The 19,848-nt window shown below is 35.4% G+C and overlaps 1 protein-coding gene and 1 long non-coding RNA gene across 2 annotated transcripts; both read right to left on the reverse strand.

Annotated features, from left to right (window-relative positions):
* Window positions 1–573: 573 nt before the first annotated feature.
* Window positions 574–2,140, reverse strand: LOC108733912. Its single transcript, XR_001937298.1, has 2 exons — window positions 1,073–2,140; window positions 574–1,003 (listed from the first exon to the last, which is right to left on the reverse strand). It is a non-coding gene; the product is annotated as an uncharacterized LOC108733912 (long non-coding RNA).
* A 1,158-nt stretch (window positions 2,141–3,298) lies between these two features.
* LOC108733927 (myrosinase 1-like) lies at window positions 3,299–17,310 on the reverse strand. Its single transcript, XM_018465289.2, has 9 exons — window positions 17,078–17,310; window positions 12,466–12,551; window positions 6,517–7,098; window positions 6,256–6,350; window positions 5,885–6,187; window positions 5,686–5,823; window positions 5,348–5,451; window positions 4,294–4,529; window positions 3,299–3,455 (listed from the first exon to the last, which is right to left on the reverse strand). The coding sequence occupies exons 1-9, from the start codon at window positions 17,131–17,133 to the stop codon at window positions 3,397–3,399; spliced, it is 1,659 nt and encodes a 552-aa protein (XP_018320791.1). The 5' UTR covers window positions 17,134–17,310; the 3' UTR covers window positions 3,299–3,396.
* Window positions 17,311–19,848: the final 2,538 nt, after the last annotated feature.

Here is a 19,848-nt window from a genome sequence, read left to right on the forward strand (position 1 = left end):
TTTATCTTGTGAAGTAAGCTTAATAAGCATTTTTTACAGTCTGTTATATTCAATCTTTGCTTAACTATTGTATATTGTCCGCAAATGTAAAAAAATACATTTGAATTGTTTTTACAGAAGCCATAGTTAAAGATAAATGAAACACAATCTTTTATTACACGTTAATATTATATCTCTCTCAATAATGGCGCGCTATAAACTATTTTTTTTTTCAGGCGGTGTAAACGACTATAGTTACTTTCAGACTATCTAAAATAAAGTAAAAGACAATATAATGCTCAGTGAGAGAGTATTAAATAGAAATATAAGCTATAAAATGAAAAACCAAATAAATTTGCCGATTCAAAGAACTATATATATCTACATATATTAATCTACATACAAAAAAAATGTGACGTGATACATTAAAACAAAGTTTATATTTGCAAAATATAGACCAAAATTTGCATGCTTAAGATAAATTTCTACAAAAAACTTTTTTATCGCAGACCTGTGCAATTGATTGCCCGGTCCGAATGTTGATTTTTGTGAAGTGAAGTAATTCATTAGGTAAATATATTTTAAACAACAAACAATGCAGTGGTTTATTTATTAAAGTGTATCTACTACAAAAATTTAAACAGGGCAAACAGGTAGAACTTTCCAGATATGATTTGGCAAACATTTAAATTTTGTACCAGTAAAAACTCTTACGCAGTTTATGCAGAACATTCCTAAATTGTTATTATGCTTGGATATAAGACGCACCTGCTGCCTACAAGTTCCCTTCCTACCACAATATCCCTAGAATAATCAAGGAATGTTTTCTCCAAATTTCAAATTTCTAGGTCCACCAATTTAGGCTGTGCGTTGTCTGTCAATCAAATCTATTAACACCTTTTTCCATCCATAGAGGGATGGAATTTGAAAAATCCCGTCTCACCTATTACATCTCCAGGACACTCAAGGAATACTTCTTCCAAATTTCAAATTTCTAGGTCCACTAGTTTAGGCGGTGCGCTGTCTATCAATCAAATCGTTTAACACCTTTTTCCATCCGTGGAGAGACGATATTTCAAAAATCTCTTCTTACCTATTACATCCTCAGGATACTCAAGGAATACTTGTTCCAAATTTCATATTTCACACCTTTTTCCATCCATGGAAGGATAGAATTTCAAAAATCCCTTTTTACCGATGTAGTAGGATACTCTTCCAAATTTCAAATTTCTAGGTCCACTAATTTAGGCTGTGTATTGTCTGTCAATCAAATCTATTAACACCTTTTTCCATTCATGGAAGGATGGAATTTCAAAAATCCCTTCTTACCTACTACATCTCCAGGAGATTCAAGGAATACTTCTTCCAAAATTCAAATTTCTAGGTCCACCAATTTAGGCTGTGCGTTGCTGTCAATCAAATCGTTTAACACCTTTTTCCATCCATGGAAGGATGGAATTTCAAAAATCCCTTCTTACCTACTACATCTCCAGGAGATTCAAGGAATACTTCTTCCAAAATTCAAATTTCTAGGTCCACCAATTTAGGCGGTGCGTTGTCTATCAATCAAATCGTTTAACACCTTTTTCCATCCATGGAAGGATGGAATTTCAAAAATCCCTTCTTACCTACTACATCTCCAGGAGATTCAAGCAATACTTCTTCCAAATTTCAAATTTCTAGGTCCACCAATTTAGGCGGTGCGTTGTCTATCAATCAAATCGTTTAACACCTTTTTCCATCCATAGAGGGATGGAATTTCAAAAATCCCTTCTTACCTACAACTCCAATATTTCTTCCAAATTTTAAATTTCGAGGGTCCACCAGTTACATCAATTACTTTAACCCCTACTTTCATCCCATTAAGGATGGAATTCAATAAATTCATCGAAATATCCCTAAAAAAACCCTAGAGAACTTAAAAAATATATGCTTGTCTAATTTCGAATTTCTGAATCCACCGAGTTAGGCTGTACGGTATTGTTCAGATTCTTTATATATGTGTGTATTTATTCTCATGATTCCGTTCACTGAATAAGTTACTTTGGCGATGGAATTCCACACTGCATCAACTTAAGGCTTATTACCAACCGAAACTGTCTGGAGTTGAACACGAACAAAGGCGAAACTTTTATCTGGTTTTACATTCAAGCGCGTTGGATTTACTAGCTCTGCAGACTTCGTATCTGCTTTAGAAAAATTAAAGTCAACTTACACGTAGCCCGTACAAGTTGAAACAGATAAGGCGGCTTTGGGAGGAGAGACATCAGGCAGAAGGTAAAACCTCTACGAAGTGCAGCATTTGTAAATTTGATTTATTTAGCTGTTCCAATGAACCGGGTTGAATGGAACAGATTTAACTGGATTAACCGTTCCTTAACTAAACTTTGAAACAAGCCGGGTTGGTAAAAATTAGTTTAACTTTCTTATTAGCAGCTAAATTCGGCTGTTCTGAAGAACAAAAGGAGATAATACAATTAGTGTGTTGGGAAAATGTCAGATGATTCGATTTCTGTAATTTCCACTTGAATATTTGGAGAATTTAGAATTCTATTGGAGAAATGTTCTTACACATTATTATAGAAGTTATTTTTTATATGTACAGGGCCTAGGTCACAAGCAAATGATAATAAATGCATAAAGGATAAATTTTCGGTGATTGAATAATGTCGATGCGTTGAATGTAATAACGCTGCGATCCGAGTTCATTTAGCTTTTATTGCTTGTACGTTATTAGTTTAATTAATGGAAATTCTGGAAAAAGACATTTGTTTGCCACTAATTATTTCATCATCATAAATGTATTACACAATTTTATTTTAATTTACGGAAGTTTTTTGCATTCTGATTTACCTTTTAATCACAAAAGGTGACTCAAATCATAATGCTAATGATACTTAGGATCAATTGAAACCGTTGTAATTTTCATACACTTTTACAACGTTTTTTTGTTTCGAATATTTCAGTTCTTTTATTTATAAGGGAGTGGCATCGTATTTCAGCTTTTTATTCGCACGCGTGCTCGCTCGCACTCTTTTATAGCGCATACTTTATTGGTTCATTATTTTGAAAGCCATTGCCGTATTTTAAAGCTCTTTTGGGAAAAAAGGTCACCCTATTGATTACCAATCTGTACTTTCTCTTTTCGAACCAAACGAGCCTCCCCAAGTAATTAATTTCAGAATCATTGGAAAAAAAAAAGAAACAAAAGCGAACCGTCAAAGTTCGTCGAAATTAACTGGGATTACAGAATTACTTTTTTATTTTTATCTGATACAAGAGTAAATAAGATAACCAAAAAGGTCAATCGTAGGTCACATTAAGACTTAGTTACTTAATTAACTTTTATTCATAATAAAATTAACAAACGCAACGATGATGTAACATAAAACAGTAGATCATACTTCTGCAGGAGATTTAACTTCTAATTAATGAAAATAACACCATGGTGACCGTAGAAATACTCAGCATAACACCTGTATAAGAAACAAATCAATATCAGTTTTCCATCTTCATAATTATGTCAAAACTAATCAAGCGTTAATATGTAAGGTCTTAAATTAAAAATGGGTAAAAAAAATTAGTTATGGAAAAGACACATGAGCCAAGAATTAAGTGATAAAATATGATGTAAATGGTAAATTAAAATGACTGACATGAATGAGCATGTATTTTTTTGTTAAAAATTTTCTTCTTCAATTGCTCTGTTCAAAGTAACCAAGAATCAGTGAAGCGTATTTTCCGACCTGAATGCATTATATTTCACTGCTGCTAGATCATTTCATCAGCGTAGCAGATATTTGCGAAATTGTGCAATGAAACAATTTTCCACAGAGTAATTTGAATTTATCGTAAGTTTTCACCAACAAATTTATGTAGGTATATGTATTTATTAGGGTGCCCAAAAAAAACAATATTTTTTTTCGAGTCTCCTATGAAAATATGTTAGTTTATTATGTTTTAATAGCCCCTCCAAAGGAGATCGCTCAAAATTTTTAAAAATTTCCGAAATCATTGAAAATCGATTTTTTGTATCTTCTTTTCTCGTTTTTTCACTATTTTCAATAATAAAAATGATAAATTTCCAAGTAGAGTATTTTTGATTTTTTTGAGTAAAAAGAGTCGTGTGATTTCGTTTTTGCTGGATTTTCCTGGTTTGCTGGGAAATTGACCGGTGCAACAAAAATTTCACTTTTTAGCCATTTGCAATTTGTTTTTTGACACTTGAAGAAGTAAACCAAGACGTAAAGAAATAACATATATATAAAAATGTTGTCGAGGAAAAATAAAATGAAAAGTTTGCATTTAACTTACCGAGATTATGTGGCATGGCAAATGTGCTGGCAAGACCACTAGGAGGAGCAGAAGTGGTAGACTCATCGGGGTTATCGGTTGGAGGAGGGGTTGTTGGAACCGAAGTAAAATTGCAATTCTGATCAGGTTCCACACTTCTGCTTCTAATGAGATCCCGGTAATATCTTGCCGATGACTTCAGAGTTCGAGATCTATTGGGATCTGTCATATTGACACTTACCATTCCGTATGTGACGCTAAGAAAAAATTGTATGTAAGTTTTACACTTAAGTGAAGTGCTAATCTAATTCTAGGAGCGATAGATTAAATGAATGTGTCCAGAGACATGAGATCCTTATCATTATATCCATTTTTACAATAAGAACTCAAGTGTATATAAATTTGGTGTCTCTGAAATAAGTGGCAAGCTCGCAGGATGTGACAGGGCACTATTAAACAAAAAAAATAGGTAAAATGTTTGCAGTTCACTGTTCTTTTGAAAAGCGTAAGGGAAAGTACAGGCAACGGTCAGTACGGCTCTGGTAAATCACGCAGAGAAATACGACAACGCAACGCCGCATTCAATCAAATGGCAATTAGCAGTATCAATCATTGGCACTAGCTCAGTGTGTTGTTGTAGAATAGTTGTTAATATTACTGTTAGCGATGTCATCTCTTCTCTCAAGATCAGTGTCTGATTTGTAATTGTTTAGTATGGGGAATTACTGACGACAGGAGCAACGATAGCAAGATGGAACCTACCGAATTCCACTGACTTTATTATTTTTACTTATTGTTCAATTTAAATACTAGTTTCTTTCAGTCAAGTTTGTGACGATGAGCTGTAGAAGGCGAAATCCTTGATTTTATAGAATGCAACCCCAAAATAACTAATATACGCTAAATAGCGAACGTTGATTGCCGTTGTTATTATGTTACCAGCAGGCAGTACGCCCATGTATAAGCCCACAGCGATCTGCACTACCTCGAACGCCTTCATACTATAGTTATTCCGGCCAACAATGTTCATGCTGGGCAAAATGAATGATTATGTAAAGTTTGTTACTTAACTTACTTGTATCCCTCTAACCATTCGAAACCATCCAAGAAATTCCAATAAGTGTAAGCACCAACACTGACTCCGTCGGCTATAGCATCCTGAAGGGCACTTACCTGACGCTATGGAAAATAAATCAAAAATTATTGACAAGTTATTTTACTGACACTGTATTGCATATTAAAATCTGTTTTACTATTTCTTCTTTCATTGCTGGTAAATAAATTTAAGATTTGCATCAAGAAATTACTAGCGTTTACAGTGATTTTTCACACTCCTCAAGCTTTCAGAATTTTATCGATTTGTACTAGCTACACCTCCTAAATATCTAATCTCCGTAAGGGTATACTGCTTACCTGAATGTAACTTATTCTTAGATCATCATCAACTTCTCCATAATCAGGGTATCCATTTTCTGTAATGTAGAATGTAGGACCGTAGTTGTATTCCCTTTGCAACCATACCAACAACCTCCTGAAACCCCATGGAACCACCTACAATAAGATTATTATTTAACATGCAACTGCAGATCGTTTGTTCGATTTACTTCCTCACCTTTACCCAATCTACTGCAGTGTCTTCCCAATCCAATTGAGGCTGCCAGTAAGTCACCTCCAAATCTAAGAAATATTCTGGATCACTGCTGTACATCTGCCTGTCAGCAGCCATATAAGTGGTGTAATGGTTGACGCCGAAGAAATCTGACGTGAATTTGATGTATTCAATTTCCTGAGCTGTAAGCTCAGGTAGTCTAGAATAGGGGAATCCTTCGGCAGCACTTCTTCTGCGAATTGTGTCCTTGACCATTGTAGGATAATCTCCAGCACTGGTGAAAATTGGGTTGGCGTACAATCCAATCTGAAGAATTTAAGAAACTTTCAATTAATTTAAAATCAATTAATTAAATGTAAATAAGTGAAAACTACCTCAAAATGTAGTGCACGTATGGCCGCTATTATGTCAACAGAAGAAATTGTATCAGGTTCGTACCAGTTTGCGAATAATGCTATCCCAATAGTTCCTGTAGTGTAAGTAGAAATAGAAGTGAACAAAAAATTGTAGTAAAATTAAGGCATTGTTATATTCGCCTATAGAAAGTATCCTATGATGAAACAATTTTCTAGATAGATACAAATAAAATTTATTTAAACTGTTAGCAATTGTAATGTGCATCAACCGAAACTTACCATTCTGATCCGGCCTGTAAGTATCGTTATACAAATGGTAGGTTCTCGCGTGTGCTTTTAGAATAGTGTTAGCACATAGATATTCCCCTATTCCAGTCTGAGAGGAAGATACGCCTGCAGGAGCGCGATTGTCTGCTCCGTATGCCTTACAAACTTCAGAAGGTGAACTGAAGGTGATCCAATATTTAACTCTGTCTCCGAAATTTTCGAAGGCAACTCTAGCGTAGTCGGTGTATATATCTATCAATTCAGGATTGGTCCAACCTCCCAGTTTCTGTAGGATTGTTGGTAGATCCCAATGGTATAAAACGACCATTGGAATAATATCGGCAGCCACCAGAGCGTCGATCAGATCATTGTAGTACTGAAGACCAACCGCACTAACGTTGTTCGAGTAACCTTCGGGTAGAAGTCTGGACCATGATAGTGAAAATTGGTAAAAGTGAACACCAATGCTCTGCAGCTGGGCCACGTCTTCATTTATTTTATTGAACGAATCCGCTGCAACGTCACCGTTAGCTTCAGCAGATACCAGTTCCGGATAGTTGTGAGTGAGGTCATCCCAAATGCTTTCGCTCTTATCTATGTTAAAACAAATTCTGGTCAGTGTGGCACGATATAATAACACATAAGTAAGTCGAAAGGAATTGGTAATTGACAAATTTGGTGACTCTACACCATTTTTTAATCATGCGAAATTAAGATGGATGCTAAAATTCCTGAAGCTAATAAAAATAAGTCCTATGAAAAGAGGTTTTACTTTAAATAGATATAGGTACCATGACGAACTTCGCACAATTAGAAATATTACCAAAGACAGTGTTATTAATAAAAAATTAATATTTTTCTTCAGGTACAGTTTAATTCATTTATCTCTTACCATAAGGCAGCGTTCGTAAGATTTACATTACATATTTAGTCCCCACGGAAAGCCCTTTTATTTTAATGGAATAATATAATAATATACGAAGATTTATTCTAATAAGTATTTGTGAAAGAGTTTTAAAAAACGTATTAGTAGTCTCCAAGATTCCCCCCTACATCCAAATTCATGATAGTTTGCTTCTAATGATGCTTTAAAAATGGAAAATATATACTTTTATTACTAAAGTTTAGAAACCATTCATCACTAGTGTGTATTAATTAATTTATTGATAATCTTTCAGGAAAGTTAACTGCGCGACGTCTTCGTTTTTTCTAATTGAGGAAAATATCAAAACTGTCTTAAGCAGTATGATTGATTGGGCAATTTATTTCTCTCTTACATCTTATACACATAATGGCTGGCTTATGTAGCAACGTTTTCGTTCATTAAAACAAAAAAGAAACTTATCTTAGTGATTGATTGTAACACTCTAAGCAGATACTTAAAGATGTTTTCAAAGAATTGAAGGATTGTTCGTAAAAGGGGATGGAATTCTACGGCGAAACAGTGATTCAATGATAGTAAGATAACTGGTAAAGCGTTGAACACAATTGAAAATGTATCAATCATAAATGGTATATATGTATCATCATCATGGTCGTCAGTCCTACGACTGGTTGGACACGCATCTCCACTTCTTCCTATCCTGAGCTAATCATAGTATTTCCCTAAAACTACACACATCCTTAACTATTCGCGAACAGTAACCTAATCTTGGTCTACCTCTAACTCTCTTAACTCCCGTTTCTGTCTCTAATATGCCTCTAACTAGACCTTCATGCCCGAGAAGGTGTCGAACCAATCTATCTCGTCTATTTCTTATTGACTTCTATAGAGTCCTCTGTTCTCCTATTCTTTCTTCATTTCTAACCTTCCCTATCTACGGTATTCTCATAATTCGTCTGTAACACCACATTTCGAACGCTTCTAACCTTTTCTTTTCCGCATCTCCCACCGTATATATGTATATTGATTACAAAAAATATTGATAATTACGAAGTGTAATATATATTCATTATCATTGAACCATTAATGATTGAAACGCTCTTTGAATCCACATAATCCACTTCTCAGAATGAAGATAATTGAAATAATGAAGAAATGAACATTTAGTATGATAATAGTAGCGCAAGAAGATTTACCAAGAACATGGCGATACGCCGCCATTTATAGATATTTTGTTGCTGATCATATCTATCAAACTGTATCAGGTACCGTTTAAAACTGGTTGCGATATTTTCATTGTTCGTAAATAATAAACGGCAGGTCGCTAGGATCCCTCTGCAGTGAGAAACTGTGCATTAATCTTAGTAAAGATTGAAGGAAGTGGTTGATTTCTGATATCTAGGAAGTCAGGTAAGTCAGGACGGAAGGAGTGGTAGAGATATAAAGCGCAAATGAAAAGGTATTAGAAAGAATAGGAGAACAGAGGACTCTATGGAAGTCATTAAAAAATAGGCAAGATAGGTTACTAGGCATGAAGGTTTAGTCAAAGACAAATTAGAGTCAGAAACAGGAGTTAAGAAAAGTAGAAGTAGACCTAGATTAGATTACCTACTGTTCGCAAATGGTTAAGGATGTGGGATGTTCTAGTTTTAGGGAAATGCGAAGATTATGTCAGGATAGGAAAAGATTGACAGATGATGATCAGACGCATATCATAGAAATTTTAATTTGCTTGATAAATTGAATTCCTCAGAATCAGAACAAGATGAAGTTATGATTATACCACATGACGAGTTTTATAAAGACCTAAACAGTAGTACCTACTCCATAAACTTAATCTATATATATAAAAGAAAGTCGTCTTAGTTACACCATTTATTACTCAAGAAGGGCTGAACTGATTTGGCTGAAAATTAGTGGGGAGGTAGTTTACAGCCGGGAGAAGGACATAGGATACTTTTTATCACGTTCCACCAGAAAAACGTGGTATATGTAAACGCAACTGATATGGAATGACAAAACCCAACTGACAGCAAGACGAAAAATTTATAAATGAAATCGTCAGTGTAGCCGTTCATTTGTTAAAAATGGTATAACAAAACGCAACTGACAGCTAAACGTAATGTTGTCTATGGTTAAGTATGGTGTTTTATTTATAGTCAGATTTACCTGAAACTTGGCTTTAATGTTTTTTCATATAAAATTAGTGACATACATACCTATTTCTACATTTTACAAAATTCTACCTCTTTAGGAAGCTGAAAGGGGTTTGCAAAGATTGCATGTTTGTTTTTGGTCCGATTTACTTGAAAATGGTTAAAAAATTCAATCTCTATTGGGGGGGGGATGAGTGGTGAAGAGGAGTTGCAATGTTTAAATGAAACATACATTATTTGAGGTCAGATTTACTTGAAATTGATCTTACTGCTCTTTCATATAAAATTAGTGACATACATACCTATTTCAACATTTTACAAAATTCTATCTCTTTAGGAAGCTGAAAGGGGTTTGCAAAGATTACATGTTTGTTTTTGGTCCGATTTACTTGAAAATGGTTAAAAAATTCAATCTCTATGGGGGGGATGAGTGGTGAAGAGGAGTTGCAATGTTTAAATGGAACATACATTATTTGTGGTCAGATTTACTTGAAACTTGGTCTTAATGGTCTCTCATTTAATTTGTGGAAGACCTATCTCGACATTTTAAAAAATTCAACCTCCAAAGGGAAGGGGGGTAAAAAGGTGTTGCAATTTTTGTTTGGGACATACATTATTTGTGGTTGAATTTACTTGAAATTTGGTATATATGCTGTTTGATATTATTGATGAAATGAAAAGAGGTTGCAACGTTTCCATGGGGTATATTTTATTTGTACTCTGAATTACTCGAAGGTTGCTCATTGTTGAAATTAAGCAAATACGTGTTTTGGCAATTTTTAAAAATCAACCCTTAAGAATGAAATGTTGTTGCTACGTTTTGTATTAGAAATCTATGATGGCGTCATTACGTAAAATTAAAACGTTGTAAGGGTGGATTGGGAGTTAAAAGGTTTTATGGAGAAACCATATTAATTTCTGCGAGCGAAGCCGCGGGGAAAAGCTAGTTTGATATAAACTTAAAAATAATATTTATTTCCTGTAATATGGTGCCCACATAACCTCAAATATGCTTGTGATTTGACTAATCTTGATCGTCTTATTGCTTCAGGCCACAATTTCTATTTTTTATTGTTATTATTTCTTCACATTCTGTCAATTTCCGAGCGAAAGTGTCGTGTCCGGAATGGGTTTCCATTTTTAAACGATTGCGTACCTAACTTGTTGCAGATCCTTCAGTGAATAGAATTAAGGAAACAAGCGGATATTTTTTCCGTGTTACAATAAACTGTAATAAATGTTTAAGTATCCACTTTACGTATCAGCTCTTAAATACCCACTCGTCAGAATTTCATTGCTATGCAAATCAGCGTTTGTTGCATGGACTGGTATTTTGAACAAAAGACTCGCTAAGGCCTTCTAAAGGATTATGCAGATTTGGCCATTTTAGTGCTCGCCTCTTGGCACGTTTTGCTGTATAACCGCTCGTATTTTCATCATTCTGATTTTGTGCAAATATTCCCACAATGATATATATATATATAAATACTGCGGCGTTATTACAAGTTAAATTAAAAATTTAAAATGATCCCGTCGGTTTTAACAAAAAAAAAAAATGTAATACGAAAAATAATTTAATATCATTTCCATTTGCAGATTTGCAGTTGATATAGCGGTATTAGCATCTAGCAAGGAGGAGTTATAAATTGCTTTAAATAAAATGGAAGAGGTACTGACAGATCAGTACTGTATGAAAATAAGTAAAACTAAAACTAAAGTACTGGTATGCAAGGGAAGAAAAAGTAGGGAAAGAGCGAATATAAAGATAGGAGACGAAAAATTAGAAGAAGTGACTGATTTTAGGTATCTGGGAAGTCAGATAAGTAAGGACAGAAGGAGAAGCAGGGATGTAAGGCAGAGGATAGCGCAGGGTGGTGTCGCCTTTAATGAAAAGAAGTCACTTCTATGTTCGCGAACGGCTAAATTAGAAATTCGAAAAAGGTTGTTAAAGGTGTATGTTTGGAGCACGGCGTTGTACGGGTGCGAAACATGGATCGTGGGAGCGGCGGAAAAGAAAAGGTTAGAAGCATTCGAAATGTGGTATTCTAGGCGGATGATGAGGATAACGTGAGTAAAAAAGGTTAGAAATGAAGAGGTATTAGAATGAATAGGAGAACAGAGGACTCTAAGGAAGTCAATAAAAAATAGGCGAAATGGGTTGGTAGGACACCTTCTCAGGCGTGAAGGTCTAGTCAGAGACATATTAGAGGCAGAAACAGGAGTTAGGAGGCGTAGAGGTAGACCTTGATTATATTACTGTTCGCAAATAGTTAAGGATGTGGGCTGTTCTAGTTTTAGGAAAATTCGAAGTTTAGCTCAGGATAGGAAAAAGAGTGGAGGTACGTGTCCAACCAGTCTTATGTCGACCTTATGACGATGATGATCATTTCCATGTTAAAACAGATTATGACAGTTACTGAGCCACTAGTCCAAAGAACGGTACATTTGTCGGTGATCCATAGATATGAAATCATTGCCACTTTACACTAACCTAAACCCTTAGTTCGCAGCCCCTAACGCTTAACATTTTTAAATAATTTCATGATGTATGGTATATACTGTGCACGCTAAAGAAAAGCTTTATAATGATCACATCCCTAGACAAAAATTTTCAGTCTCTCTCCAGTCTCTCAGAGTCTTTCAGCGTCTCTGAGAGCGTCTCTCAGTTATTGCGTAGGTGTTATTATGGATCTCTCACAGTCTGTGTATGAGAGACTCGAACGATAAAATTGTTAATTCAGAGACTCGCGTCTCTCACAGAGAGACTGAATGAACAAAACTGAAAAACCGAGAAACTTGAATCTATTTTATTTTATAATATTCGTTGGGATTGTCTAAGAGAATTGGAAAGGAAAAGAACTTATTTTGGAGGCTTCATGTCAGAGGGTGTAGTAACTAAAAATAATAATAAAAGATGTTTACCTCCGTAGTTCCATGCTCCTTCTATTTGATATGACGCGGAACCAACTCCAAACAATATATTATCAGGAATGCAAACGGCTTCAGTTCTATAAAGAAAACAGAAAACTTTATTAATCATTACTTAACATAAGGGAAACGGGCAGTGGCATATTGCGCCGGTCATTACGACAAGTGGGAAAAGTCATTAAGTCAAAATTCTTATTCGCCCGTAAAAATCGCTCCTACCTGTTTAACCAGCGTAATAACTTAATAGTAGGAAATAAGTTATAATAAAGGGATATTAAAACGAAACATTGTCGATGAAAACTGCAGCTCAAGAACTTAAAATGCTTCTTATAGGATTCATTTATTTAAATCTGGTCATTTTGAGAAGCCGTTAAATGTAAATAGTTGTATTATAATATTTGATACAATAGTCGAAAGTACCATCATGAACTGAAATTATCTGTATACCAATTCATTCGTTTGCCCGTGAGAGGGCGTTAAAGGTACCAATTTTCTTCGATTACTCAAAAGTGCTCGTTTTATTTTTGCTATGTGTATATGTCTATGAAATGGACATATCAATGTTTTTGAAATACGATAACAGTAATCTGAATAGAAGCAACAGAGAACTCTATGGAAGTCAACAAGAAATAGGCGAGATAGGTTGGTAGATCACCTTCTCAGGCATGAAAGTCTAGTCAGAGACATATTAGAGGCAGAAAGAGGAGTTAAGAAAAGTAGAGTCGACCTAGATTAGATTATTGTTCGCAAATAGTTAAGGGTGAGAGATGTTGTAGTTTTGGAGAAATGCCAAGATTAGCTCAGGATAGGAAAGAGTGGATGTACGTGTTCAACCAGTCTTTGGAGTGACAACCTTATGATGATGATTTTACACGTGTCCGACTTTAGCAGTTTATTCTTGAGGATTACAAAGATCTTCTAGTCAATGTCATTATTAAATCTATTGATGCTATTTCAGCCCAATTTTCACTGTCGGGTGAACAGAAGCAGCACTCTGAAGTACTTAGAAGCACTGTCCTACTACTAATCCCGAAAAACGGTCAAGTTACCCTATGATGATGATGATGATGACCATCATCATAGGGTCGTCAGTGCAGTGACTGGTTAGAAATGCACCGTTACTCTTTTCTAGACATGTACCGTTACTCTTTTCTATGTTTCCTGAACTAATATTCACATTTCCCTAAAACTAGAACATACCAGATCCTTAAGTATTTGTGAACAGTAGGTGATCTAATCTTGGTCTACCTCTCCTGCTTCTAACATGTCTTTAACTAGCCCTTCATGCCTCAAAAAGTATTCTACCAACCTATCTCGCCTATTTCTTATTGACTTCCATAGAGTCCTCTGTTCTCCTATTCTTTCTAGTACTTCTTCATTTCTAACCTTCTCTATCCACGATATCGTCATCATTCGCCTGTAACGCCACATTTCGAACGCTTCCATCCTTTTCTTTTCTGTAGTGCCCACCGTTCAGGTTTCGCACCGGTACAAAGCTGTGCTCCAGGCTTATAAGTTTGACAATCTTTTTCGAATTTCTAAATTAACCTTTGCGAGAATATAGTAACTCCTTTTTGTTAAAGGCGACTCAACCCGTTCACCATCTTTTGTTTTAAATCTCTACTGCTCCATCTACCCTGAATTATCTGACTTAGTCCTAAATGCTAAAAGTCAGCTACAGTCACTTCTAATTTTTGTCTCCTATCCTTACATTCTATCTTTCACTACGTTTTCTTTCTTTCCATACCAATATTTTGGTTTTACTTTTAATTTCATACCATATTGTTTTATCAATACCTCTAACGATACAAGGCATACATTATGGCGGATGTGAAGCTCGTGGAAACACCGATTTGAAAACGGTTATAAATACTTAAGTATGAATTGCATTTTATGGAGCTATTTGTAATCAGGAAAATATTTGATTTATGTACGTATGGAATATCATATATTACTTGATATACTACATATATGTTACATCATTTATCTTTTTTAAAAATCCAAGGTAATTTATTATAAGTTTAGATAGCCACTTAAGTGGAGTTTATTATGTGATAAAGTGTTTATTTTTGCGACATTTTAATGTAGAATGTATTACCATTCGAATATTGGCTTATTTATTGGTTTATTTATTTAGAGAAATAAATAACTACTACGGCGTAATAGAACATTCGAAATTTACTACTATAATTTTCATTAAATACACATTAAAAAGATTTCTCATTTAATTAAAAAACTTTTTCGCTGATTGGATTGGATATTCCGTCGTATTTTCATCTAAATGAAAAAAAATACTAGGATCCATTTCGCAATTAAAACAAGCTGCTGTCGGTGGACTGGAATCGCCTTAAAATGAAAGCATCGGAATTTTAAAAGGTCGCTCTTAAGTGAACTGTAAATATCATTCTTCTCGTAAATGAATGGGAATTGTAATGTGAATATTTTGGAATTAAAATCTGTCATTAACAAAAAACGAACTTTAATAATGATTTGCGCCAATATATATCTTAAACGTAGTGAAAGATACAGGGTGCGCTTTGATAATGTCGTTATAGACGAAACATGACTTGGTGTTTTCCAAAATCAACAGTGAAACAACGCGAAAGTAATGCAGATTAGACTCTGTTCTCTTTCAAGATAACCAAACAAAAGCGAACGTGTACGCGTGGTCACAATGTAGAACGTGGACACCAATAAGAACGGCATTGGTCAATCCGAAAGGTGCTGGCTCATACTCACGCCTATCGAAATTTAGGTACCAGGGTCGCATTCAGTCATTAAGTACATTTTGATGTACAAGGGCGGGCTGAAAAGTTCATAGGCTGACCCATATATGGCTCTACTAGTATCAAATCCATATGATTTTTAGTTAGCCCTAACATTCAAAAGACACGTGTATAAATTTGACTGCTGTTGCGCTATTAGTATCTGAGTTATAGCATTTTTAGTGAAAGAACTTTTGTTGTTTGAAAAAAAAAAGTGCTGTTTCATCAAGAAAATGCACCGTGTCACAAATCAATGAAATCGATGGCAAAATTCCATGAATTGGGCATCGAATTGCTTCCGCATCCACTGTACTCTCCAGATTTGGCACCCAGCGACTTTTTTCTGTTCTCAGACCTCAAGAGGATGCTCGCTGGACAGAAATTTCGCGCCGATGAAGAGGTAATCGCCGAAACTGAAGCCTATTTTGAGGCTAAAGACAAATCGTATTATAAAAATGGCATCGAAAAATTGTATGACCGCTATAATCGTTGTATCGCCCTCGAAGGGAACTATATTGAATAATAAAATCAATTTCTATCAAAAAAAAAAAAATAATTTTTTCTATTCTAGCCTACGAACTTTTCAGCCCACCTGTTACGTAGTTACTCATATATAACAATTTGACTTTAAAGATAAGTGAACAGTTTTTAAGCGATTTTTGCTCATTTCATATGTTTAAAGAATTCAATAGAGAGCACTTTTTTGATCTAATCTTCATTGCTGTCGTAATCGATAACTTGTACTGAGTCAGCATCTAAATTTCATAAACGTTTTGTTGAACTGAAGTGCTTTTGGATTATCTTTATTTATTTTTTAATGGAATTTGGTAAAAAATATTTCGTTTCAGTAGCAAATGTTATATTCATTAACTATATTGCATAAAGAAAATACCCCAATTAGGGCAATAGCCAGTAGTCCTGCTTAACACCTCTCCCCCTCATATTTCCGGTTAAAACAATTGCAATAGAACATATCTCTTTAAAAGAACGAAATAATTAGAAAAACAATTAAAGACGTCCCAAATGGTTCCAGCTGTATACTTCATTTACTTTCTTTAGGGATGTACCCCTTCCAATGTCTTGGATGCGCACTGGCAAGTTCGTAGGTAGGGAAAAAAATCATGAATAGTAGTGCGAGTCGAAAACAAGCCTTAGAGCCTTTAGTATGTCTTCAAATATAAATAATCATCTCGTTGATATTTTCAGTAGTAATTGGTACCAATAACAACACATTTGAGCAATGCAATTTTAGTGGATATAATGGTCAATTTTTCCGTGCAGTATTGTACGGATTGTACGCTCCTCACCGGTTAAGAGTTTGGCCGAGAGTTGTCTCCTTTCTTTTCTGGCCTAGTGCTGTTTTTTTCTACTATGCGCCGGTCAAAACAAAAAAGGTTGCATTGCTAGAGAAACTAAACGAAGTATACCTCGGAAGCAAGTAATAAAAGTAATGATAAGCGCAATAGAATGCATAATTGAAGAAATTATTTTTTTATTAACCCTTTGATTAGACTGTATTATAACTTTAGGAACCGTGCATGTAGTACAGATAATAAATGGATTTCAAATATATTATGTGTTTGTCTTTAGTTTTAAATACCTACGGCTCTGTTCAATGCTTTAGTTTTGGACAAACACGTGCACAGTGCATGGCTGTGTTAATTGTAAGTGAACAGAATATACAAAAGAACTTATTTTGTGGAAATTTCCGAAATATGTTTCGTTTATATGATATTTAATCAAATTCGCATTTCAAACAAATAATGTCTAAGTATTTGAAATTTAAGTAGGAGCTCAATAGAATCAATTATGATTAATCTAAGTAATTATATGGCACTTACAAATGTAATACACCTGACGTCAGAGTCACTACAAGGAGTAAACACTTAGAATGCATCCTGAGTAAAGCAGCACTACTATTAACGGAGAAATAGAATAAGTTTATTGGTAAAACCTATATTTTTATTATCTCCGTAGAGTACATCAACTAAAGTATCGGTAAATAAAAATATATTTCGATATATATCTGAACATAACCGTGACGTTAATGATAATGAGCAGTGAAAGTACTTGTATTAAAAAGAAGAATTTTCCCGCATTTTGTCCTATATTTATAAAAAAAAAGTGAAATAATCTACCATTAGATTATCGTGTTGATTTGAGGAAAGGAGTGCATGACAAACGCAGATAATACGTGTTATCGTCCCGTAGTGTCGATCAGATGTATCAATGTCGCACATGTATGGTTGAATAAATTGGACGAATTTGTGATATAAAAAAAATGGTCACTGCGTTAGGAATGAAGCTAGATGCAATGGAAAAGGAACTTCGAATGGAGAAGTGTGTAGCTCTTAGAAACATGTCTCAATCTGAAAAGGACGTCCTGCTCCACGAGTTTGAAGATCGGTGCAAACATGCGTAGAAAATGACCGTTTGAAAGTATATACATTTACTCCGTGAGATTTAGACCATTGCTTCGCATTTAGAAGGACGTCGGTTCGATTCCGGGTCCGTCTGCCTTGGTCCAAGTTTTTCTGTGGTTTCCTTGGATCACTTAGGCAAAAGGTGGAGCAGTAATATTCCACAGATAATCTTTCATTCTCTTCTGTCTTCATTTCGTCCGTCTTATCTGCCTCACTCGAACCACCACCCACCCATTTCCACGATTTCTGAAAGGAAGCTGAAGAGGGTTTTCCACCCTACCAAACAGCGTAGTCCGGAGAGACTGCCCGTCCACCAGTGTTGCTAGATGGTGGGAATGAAACACTAAAAATTTTTTTTAAAGTTTTTGGAACTCAAAACATTGTCAGGAGGTTGGGGATGGAAACCTCGCAATCAAATTCCTGAGCGGTACCCCTACAATAGTCTTGGGACAAGAAAAGGCCTAGACATCTTCCTCGTCAGTCTTCGTTTCCATATTCTATCAAAATGTTCGTGTTCTGCTCTCTTTGGATCTTGATACATCTCTTAACTACTTTCAAGTCACAGTGGAGGCTCCCACATCGACGATCCTTTTATTGTTTGAGGGGGCGATTCCTACTTTCTTATTGTACCCCTCACAGCGTCAATGTAATGGACGATTAACAGCAAGTACGGATTTAGATCTGTACTACAAATTTCATCTAGTCGACTTGCAAGGCCTTTAATCTCTGCATCTTAGCAGGTTGAAATCCGATGGTACTCACCGCTTAGTTGAGCATACGGGTTCAACCCACTACCGTTATGAGTCCTACTCCATTCTGTTGAGGATACGGGTGCCTCACTATGAGCTCCTATGCTCCCGTATTACGAGATTGTAGTATATGGGGGGTATGTTGGAAACAACAATTACCTTAACTTATTTACCCTAGTTGAGAGGAGTTAGTAATTTTTGCTTGACACTGCTGGAACTGATTAACTAGATTGGCCGAATGGGTCATAAGTCTGGAGGCGTGCCAACTTCGCTACGAGGAGATACAGATAAGGATAAAGCGCCGAAGCCCCCCAACCTTTGGTGGTACTTCCAGTTGTGCGGATTATTTTCTCAAATGATGGAGAGAACCAAATCAATTGTGTTTTCAATGCCGAAAACACATCTAATGGTTTGTGACTAACTGGTGCAAATCTAACGTTCTTTTATCTATGATGTTCCTTGAATATTGTCCTGCCTCGATGCCTGTGAGCATCCTTAACTACATTTTATTGTGAGACGGTATACCCTCTTCTGAACAACTTCAACCTGGTGCAGTACCTTGACATCTCGGAGTTGTCCATCAGCCTAGTACAGGAATTTGATGATCTTCTTCTAGCCGACGTGTCTACTGTACACAACTGATTCACAAATCTGGTGACAGAACCAATGTCAAAAACTGCCGACCCATTGGGCTCAACAACGCCATTCCAACTGTTCAAGAAGATGATTATCATCAAGCTGAAGACTAAAACCAATGTTTGACCCTATTTTCACAAGCGATCAGCATGGCTTCTAGTATATACACAAATAGTATATAAGTAGATACAAGTTTATAAACTGAGATTTAGTAACATCTTGATAAAGGGGTAACTGTACGAATGGTTTCATTCTCATCAAACCTTTGAAACACTAAAAAGCATCTTACATCGTTTTTACGGGGTTTTATTTTACTTCATTTGTTAGTAGTCAATATGTGGATGAAATTTAAGAATTTTAAATTTTTCCCCCCTTAAATTTTGCATACTTCTATAGTTCTTGTGACAATACAAAATAGTGTACACCATGGAGATATTAGAATAGATCAGCAAAAAAAAAACTTTTTAGTGTTTCATTTCCATCAGCCACTAATTCTGGTGGACGGGCAGTGCCTCCGGACTACACCGGAAGGTAGGGCGGAAGGCCCCCTTTAGCTTCCTTTCAGGAATCGTGGGATTACGTACTAATTAATTTCAATGGACAGTAATTGGTTGGTAAGTAAGTATTTATCGAAGGATGTGTGGTGGATTACCTTTATAATTCGTGAGGTAAGTTTTTTCAAAACCAACAATTCAATAACACGGAATATTAGATCTCATTCAAGGACATCGTGTTACCTTAATAAATACTTTTAAATTATTTTATTTATTTTAGCACATGCCTTAAATAAAAGCATCTCCTTTA

This window comes from Agrilus planipennis, unplaced genomic scaffold (genome assembly GCF_000699045.2).
Source record: "Agrilus planipennis isolate EAB-ADULT unplaced genomic scaffold, Apla_2.0 scaffold11, whole genome shotgun sequence".
Taxonomy (NCBI): domain Eukaryota; kingdom Metazoa; phylum Arthropoda; class Insecta; order Coleoptera; family Buprestidae; genus Agrilus; species Agrilus planipennis.